The sequence below is a fragment of the Chaetura pelagica genome, unplaced genomic scaffold (genome assembly GCF_000747805.2).
Source record: "Chaetura pelagica isolate M959 unplaced genomic scaffold, ChaPel_1.0 scaffold302, whole genome shotgun sequence".
Taxonomy (NCBI): Eukaryota; Metazoa; Chordata; class Aves; order Apodiformes; family Apodidae; genus Chaetura; species Chaetura pelagica.
Window position 1 is genome coordinate 186472 of NW_009952561.1, and position 7719 is coordinate 194190.

Below are 7719 nucleotides of genomic sequence, written 5' to 3' on the forward strand. Positions count from 1 at the left end.
GGCAGCTTTCCCAGCCTCTGGAAGCCCCTCCCGAGGAGCTGCAGCCCCAGCCAGACTCAGCATCCTCCCCAGCCCAGCACCCTCCTTCCCCTTCCAAAAACCAAACTACCCAACAAGCTGCAGCTCAGCCAAGCACTTCAGCAGCTCAGCTCTCACCCTTGGGGCTTCTTTTCCCTTTTCCCTTTTTCCTTTTCCCTTCCTGGGCTTTTCTTTTCCCCTTTCCCCAACAGGAGCAGCCCCAGCATCCCCACCCGGAGCCTGGCAGGGTTGGCAGCCCCATCCCCATGGGGTTCTGCACCCACACTGTGACCCCCCGAGGGGCAAGGAAAGAGGGGGACACCTGGACAGAGCCCCCAGATCACCTCCCTGTCCACCCAGCTTGCACCTTAGGGACCACAGGGATGCCCTGGAGTGGAGGAGCTGAGCTGCACAGGTTATTTGCACCCCCTTGCAGCTGCTCTGCCTGCTCAGTTCAGAGCTGCTGGGTTGGTGTAATCAGGCCATTTATTCTTCTTTTTTTTTTTGCTCACCCTCTTGTTACCTGTGTATTTATTTACAGCCAATTGTTCCCTATTTTCCTGCCAGTTATGGACCATCTTGTTGACGACGCTGCTTAAACGTGGGGCCTGAAGGTAATTATAGGACTGGAAAAGCAAAGCAAAAAACCAAAAGCTGGCTCAGAGATGCAGAGAAAGGGAAGAAAATGGGGGTTTTTTTTCCCTCCTGCAGGAGGGATTGTAAAGCCTGGATGGGGTTGGTCCTGCCTGAGCCCTGCCTGGCTCTGGCAGCAGTGGGATGGGCATCTCCTTGGCTGCCTTGGGCTCCTTTTCCCTTTCTCCAGGGTGGGGGTGGGGGAGAAAAGTGATGGAGAGACCAAATTCCAAGAGCAAACACCACATCAGCACTTGCTGGTTTCACTTCACTGCGTGTGGCTCAGAACTGAGTTATAGTTTCTCAGTTTGATGAATTCCTTCATTCCCATCCAGCTTTTCTTATTATTGTTATTATTATTCCTATTTTTGGAAGCCTTATCAAGGGGTGCTTCTCTTTCAGCCATTCCCATCAGATCTGCAGAGGGACACCTGAACAAGCAGCTGCCACCAAGAACTGCAGCCCCTCAGAGGAGCTGCCAGTGCCACAAAGGGCTCCCCAGCCCTGCCAGGGAGCTGGAGAAAAGCTCATTTGCAGCCCAGAGCTGGGAGGGATCCAGTGCTGATCCCAATGGGACCCTTCTAGGGGCTGGGAGGGGTGATCTCTGCTCCTTTCCTCCCAGAAATGAAGGTAAAACCCAGCCCAGGTCACTGCTGGCTTGGCCACACTCCAGCCCTGAGGCCACCCCTGTCCCCCCACGTCATTCCATGTGTGCTGTGATCTGTTGTTCTTTCCTAATCTGAGTTAATTAATAGAATCATCATCATGGGATGGTTTGAGTGGGAAGGGACCTGAAAGCTCATCCAGTTCCAACCCCCTGCATGGGCAGGGACACCTCCCACCAGCCCAGGCTGCTCCAAGCCCCATCCAACCTGCCCTTCAACACCCCCAGGGATGGGGCAGCCACAGCTTCCCTGGGCAACCTGGGCCAGGCTCTCCCCACCCTCACACCCAAGAATTCCCTCCTCATCTCCAACCTCCAGCTCCCTCTCCCAGTTTCCATCCATCCCCCTCATCCCATCCCTCCCTGCCCTTGTCCCAAGTCCCTCCCCAGCTTTCCTGGAGCCCCTTCAGGCACTGGAAGCTGCTCTAAGGTCTCCCTGGAGCCTTCTCTTCTCTAGGCTCAACACCCCAACTCTCCCAGCCTGTCCCCAGAGCTGCTCCAGCCCTGGGATCATCTCTGTGACCTCCTCTGGCCTCTCTCCAACAGCTCCATGTCCTCCTTATATTGGGGACCCCAGAACTGGCCCCAGCCCTGCAGGGGGGTCTCACAAGAGCTGAGTAAAGGGGACAATCCCCTCCCTTGACCTGCTGGCCACAACAACTTGGGTGCTCAAATCAGAAGCAAAGGTGCTTGTGTGGACAAGAAACAGGGTCCTTGCCCACAGGGATGGGTGTCCCCCCTCCCAGCTCTTGGATCAGCACAGAACAAACTGCTTGATTATTTACTTATTTTGCCAGCGTTTCATGTATTTTACAGTAGATTACCTCAGTTTATGGCATCTTTTTTTTTTTCCCCTTCCTTACATAATTGTTATAAATAACCTTCAAACGTCACAAAAGCCATAAACGTTGCAAGGGGAGGAAGGGTAAATTATAGAGATTTCAGAGCAGATGAAGGAGAACATGCACATTGATAAGGGGAGGCTGCCTGAGAGGTTTTGTTTGTCCTTCCCCCACCCCCACCCCAAATTGTCTCTATCTTCTTTTTTTCAATAAATATCCAGCTGCAGATGAATGTTCCCCTGCCTGGCCAAGGGGGGTGGGAGAAGCAGCAGCTCAGACCCCCCCCCCTCCAATCTGCACAATGTTCAAGTGCAGCCCCAAGCCTGGGGAGGGGGTGCAGAAGGAGAAAGGGGTGATGAACCCCAGGGCAGGTTGTATCCCAAGGGGAGGAATTTGGGTGTCTTCCCATTGCCAGCTTCTGCTGCCACCTTGCTCCCTGTAAGTCCCCCCAAAAGGACTTGTCACTCAGGTGGGGGAACTGGTTCCATCCTCAGCCTGGGGCTGGTGGGGCTGGTGGGTCTGCCCTCCAGCTGGACACCCACCCCTGCCAGGGACACCTTGGCCAGCTGAGAACCATGGCACTTTGCTCCTGAAGGTTGGGATCATTCTCCACTGATGGAGAGATGGTCCTTGACAAGGCACAGTCACCCTGGGAGCTTTGTCCCCCCCAAAAAAAAAAACTGGGGCAGAGAGGTGATGTCTCAGCCCTGGAGAAGAACAGCCCAACAAAGCCCTGAGCCAGAGGGGCACAGGATCCCCACAGGGTGTTCCCAAGGATGGAGATGGGAACCAGTGGTTCTCCAAGCAGCACCACCTGCCCAGCTGAGCCAGAAGGGGAGAGTTCCCCAGTGCCCAGCCCCTCCAGCCCCCAGCTTCATGGATCTGAGGAGCCCTGGGAGCTGCCAGCTCCTCACCCCATGGCAGGCTCAGGGAACTCATTTGTGCCCCCATCACAACGTGCCCAGAAGGAAGTGGCCACTTCCCTCCTGACTTGGATGCCAGAAGCTCCTGGGATTTGAGAACAAATATTGGGTCTTTAAAGATCATTTTGGCACTTCCAAAAAAAAAAACTGGGGCAGAGAGGTGATGTCTCAGCCCTGGAGAAGAACAGCCCAACAAAGCCCTGAGCCAGAGGGGCACAGGATCCCCACAGGGTGTTCCCAAGGATGGAGATGGGAACCAGTGGTTCTCCAAGCAGCACCACCTGCCCAGCTGAGCCAGAAGGGGAGAGTTCCCCAGTGCCCAGCCCCTCCAGCCCCCAGCTTCATGGATCTGAGGAGCCCTGGGAGCTGCCAGCTCCTCACCCCATGGCAGGCTCAGGGAACTCATTTGTGCCCCCATCACAACGTGCCCAGAAGGAAGTGGCCACTTCCCTCCTGACTTGGATGCCAGAAGCTCCTGGGATTTGAGAACAAATATTGGGTCTTTAAAGATCATTTTGGCACTTGTTGCAGCAACAGCATCAGGGTTTCAGTGTTTGCTTTGTAGCACCTGAGCCAACACACCCTGGCTGAGGAACATGGAGAAGGAAGTTCAAAGCTCCTCTTCACTCCTTGTCTTTCAAGCCAGAGTTTATCTAACAAATTTTGCCTGTTGCTGGTACCTATTTCATCCTTCCCTCCCCTTCATGCCTCGGATCAAGCAGCCAGGAATTATTTGAAAGATCCAAGGACTTCAGGAAGGTGGCCCCTGTGGCAGGAGGAGGGGGCAGTGGGGGCCAAAGTGCTGCTCCCAGGGGAATCCTGCTCCATACAAACCAGCTCCATCACGTTGGATTGGGGCTATGGGGGAGGAAATGAGTGGAAGATCCTGACTTGCCACATCCCAATCCCTTGGGAAATGGCAGTTGCTGGCTGGGGATGCCCTGGGCTTCCTGCCCCATTGCTCTGTCTGCCCCCCCAGCCCAGCCTGGTGCTGCTGCCTGGGGAAACCCAACCTCTCCTGTGCCTCAAACCTCCCACTGACCCACAGCTTGATCCAAGACCTGATGGTCCCTTCTCCAAAACAACCTGGCCCAGCCCTGAAAACCTCCCCTCTCCTGCTTTTCCTCCTCCCTCTGAACCCCCACCAAAGCACTTTTTCCCAGTGAAACCCCCACATCTTCCCCATCCAGACCAATTCTGGGTGGATTTTATTCAACGAGAAGCACTTTTTTTCCCCTCCCCATGAATTATTTATTGTAGTTCAAGGCCTTTCTAGGCCACTCAGGATCTTAATTACATCTGGACACAGTTTCAGGCATGGAGGGGGTGGATTCAAGCCTGTCTGTTTGACACACACAGTCCCCATCACTGCAGCAGCCCCTCCTTAAACCCCCCAGCAAAAGCAGCTTCACCACGGGTAATTTTCCCTTTTAATTAAAAGACCCTGTTTTATCAGCAGCAGCAATCAGTGCTGGAAAGGATCTGTGTTTCCACCAATTCTCCCCCAGTGACACAAGAAAAGAGCTGAAATAATCAGACAAACTCTGATGCTTTCAAATTGAGACCTTCAGCTTTGCCAGCCACCAGTGGCTTTGCAGGTTTGAAATGTTAATTGATAGTTAGAACTGGTAAAAGCCAGGCAGGAAATGAATAAAATAGAATAAAACAGACGTTCCCAGCTCCTTGGTTGACCAAAGAAGCTGAAGAACTTCTCAGCTTTCCCTTTTACAACTTGATTTGAAGCAGGAAAAGGGAGGATTTGGGAGAGTGGAGCTGCCAACAACCCACCAGGCACCAGGAGCTGCTACAACTGGAGAGATGTTTTACACCAACCCCTGCACCAGCCCCAAGATTGATGGCAACGTGTGAAGTTCAGCTCAGCTACCAGACCTGCAGTGAATTCGTGGCAGCAGCAGCAGTTTCTGTTTGCTGCCAACCCCCCCCCTGCTCTGCACCAGGGAATTGCTCCGGGTGGGGACATCTTTCCTCCCCCCCCAACCCTCAGAGGGGGTCCCAGTGCTCCCCCCAGCTGGGAATTTCTGTTCTTCCCAGCAAAAAGCTGCACTCCCCAAGCACAGCCTTCCCTCTGCTTGCAGGATTCCTCCTTACAAACCTAACAAGCTCCTCCAAGGGGGGGTCTTTTTTCTTTCCTTTGCCCTTTTTTCCAGCCCCCCCAGGGCCTGCACGAGGCTGCTCTCACCCAGCAGTGGGGCAGGAGATGGAGGGGTGACCCACAGGAGATGCACAGTGACCAGGAGGAGATGCTGGGTGCCCAGAAGGTGATGCTGGGTGCTGAAGAGATGATGCTGGGTGCCCAGAAGGAGAACCTGTGTGACCAGGAAGAGATGTAGGGTGACCAGAAGATGCTGGGTACCCAGGAGGAGAAGCAGGGCGACCAGAAGGAGATGCTGGGTGCCCAGGAGGTGATGCTGGGTGTCCAGAAGGAGGTGCTGGGTGTCCAGGAGGTGATGCTGGGTGTCCAGAAGGAGGTGCTGGGTGTCCAGGAGGTGATGCTGGGGGACCAGGAGGAGATGCTGGGTGCCCAGGAGCAGATGCTGGGTGCCCAGGAGGAGATGCTGGGGGACCAGAAGGAGATGCTGGGTGCCCAGGAGGTGATGCTGGGTGTCCAGAAGGAGGTGCTGGGTGTCCAGGAGGTGATGCTGGGGGACCAGGAGGAGATGCTGGGTGCCCAGGAGGTGATGCTGGGTGCTGAAGAGATGATGCTGGGTGCCCAGAAGGAGAACCTGTGTGACCAGGAAGAGATGTAGGGTGACCAGAAGATGCTGGGTACCCAGGAGGAGAAGCAGGGTGACCAGAAGGAGATGCTGGGTGCCCAGGAGGTGATGCTGGGTGTCCAGAAGGAGGTGCTGGGTGTCCAGGAGGTGATGCTGGGGGACCAGGAGGAGATGCTGGGTGCCCAGGAGGAGATGCTGGGGGACCAGTAGGAGATGCTGGGGGACCAGGAAGAGATGCTGGGGGACCAGGAGGAGATGCTGGGTGCCCAGGAGGAGATGCTGGGGGACCAGGAGGAGATGCTGGGGGACCAGGAGGAGATGCTGGGTGCATCCCAGATGACCTTAAGCGAATCACTGCATCTTTGTACACTTGGACACCTCTCTCCTGAGAAGAGAAGGAATTTGCTCCTCTCTCTGCCTCTCCCTGGGTCCCAAATCAGTCCCAGTTAGACCTGCCAAGGCCAATAAAAAAGAAACCTGCTGACTCTTGCAAGAGAGATGAACTCCTGGAGTCATCCCTTGCTCTGGAAAGCATCACTGAGGTCCCTGGAGAGGGCTCAGAGCAGCCCCTTCCCTGCCCACACGTGGGCTGGGAAATATTAGCTCTGATTTGCTTTCCCTGCTTCATTTCCCCCTCAGTAAATGGGTCAGAGTCCTGGGAGAACTGGGTGGCCAGGCCAGGAATAGAGCCCAGGTGCTCAGTGTCCGTGTCTAACGCCCTCACCAGCACAAAGGCCTTCTCAGCTGAGTTTCCTGGTGCTGTGAGGACACAGCACAGCTCTGCTCACCCACCCCTCCCTCCTCAGAGCAGATCCTGGGGTCACAGCATCACAAACTCACCTGTTGGAATGACAGAACAAAGCCCAGAGCTACCAGAGCCTGGTTGGAATGAGCCTGTCGCTCTGGTCCTGCCAGGCAAGGGAATTCCCTGCTGGATATTGAGCTGTTCAGGAATTCTCCAGTCTCCCTGCTCTCAGAACTCATCCCTGCCCACAGGGAGGGACCCTCAGGGTTGGGAATATCCCCCTTTCCCAGCTCCCATCCCTTGGATATCCCTGAGAGCCCAGATCCCCCTCCCTGCTCTGGTTCTACCTTTGCAAGGTCATCACAGAAAGGAAAAGAACATTTTGGAGCTTCTTGGGGGGGGAAATATCCTAATGAACAGGTCATTCTGAGCTGGTTTGTTTGTAATTACCACTGGTATTCCTGGTTCTGCTAATAAAGAAGCCAAATGGGAGGGAGAGGAGGGAAAATCCTGAGCTCCAAGCATAAAATAAAGCTGGAAAAGGGGGTTTTTTGGGGGGGGCATGAGGGGTTTTGGGGCTCAGACCTGGCTGTGTGAGGTCGTGGTTGTGCCCTGAGGTGGGAAAGAAACAGGAAAATATGAAGAAAAATAGATTATCCAGACAAATGTCACAGGTGGGGGGGGATGCTCAGTCAAAGAAGATGAATTATTCAGCTCCTGAGCTGCTGAGTGAACATTATCAGCTAATGATCTGTAATTATTAATAAATAATTTCAGCTTTAATAGCTAGGAAATGAAATGCTTAATTGCATCATAACATAATTAATGGAATTAGCTGCTATGAATAAAAAGAGTTGGGGGGGGTGTTAAGTAAAAATCTTATTTTATATCTTTTTTTTTTCACTCATCTGTTGGTTATTTTTGGTCAGTGAAGTAAAGATGCAGGAGAGGAGGAGGAGAAGAAGGAGAAGAAGAAGGAGGAGGAAGAAGAGAAGAAGGAGAAGGGCCTGGTAGGAGCCACAGGACCCCAGGACAGGGACCAACTCTTTGTATAAAGTGGAAAATCAGGACATAAAGTTGTTAAACCCTGGTGAGAGCACAGACCTGACAACTTCCAGCCCTCCAGAAGACAGAAAAACCCCAGCAAACCCAGCCATCA

General features: G+C 53.8%; 1 protein-coding gene across 1 annotated transcript in view; it reads right to left on the bottom strand.

Annotated features, from left to right (window-relative positions):
• Window positions 1–5582, bottom strand: part of LOC104384857 (salivary acidic proline-rich phosphoprotein 1/2-like) — a gene marked incomplete at its 5' end in the record, with an annotated part of 10123 nt that extends 4541 nt beyond the window's left edge. Inside the window, one exon of the mRNA XM_009993241.1 lies at window positions 5455–5582. Within this exon, the coding sequence (XP_009991543.1) occupies window positions 5455–5582 (128 nt within the window). The remainder of the gene's footprint in view (window positions 1–5454) is intronic.
• Window positions 5583–7719: the final 2137 nt, after the last annotated feature.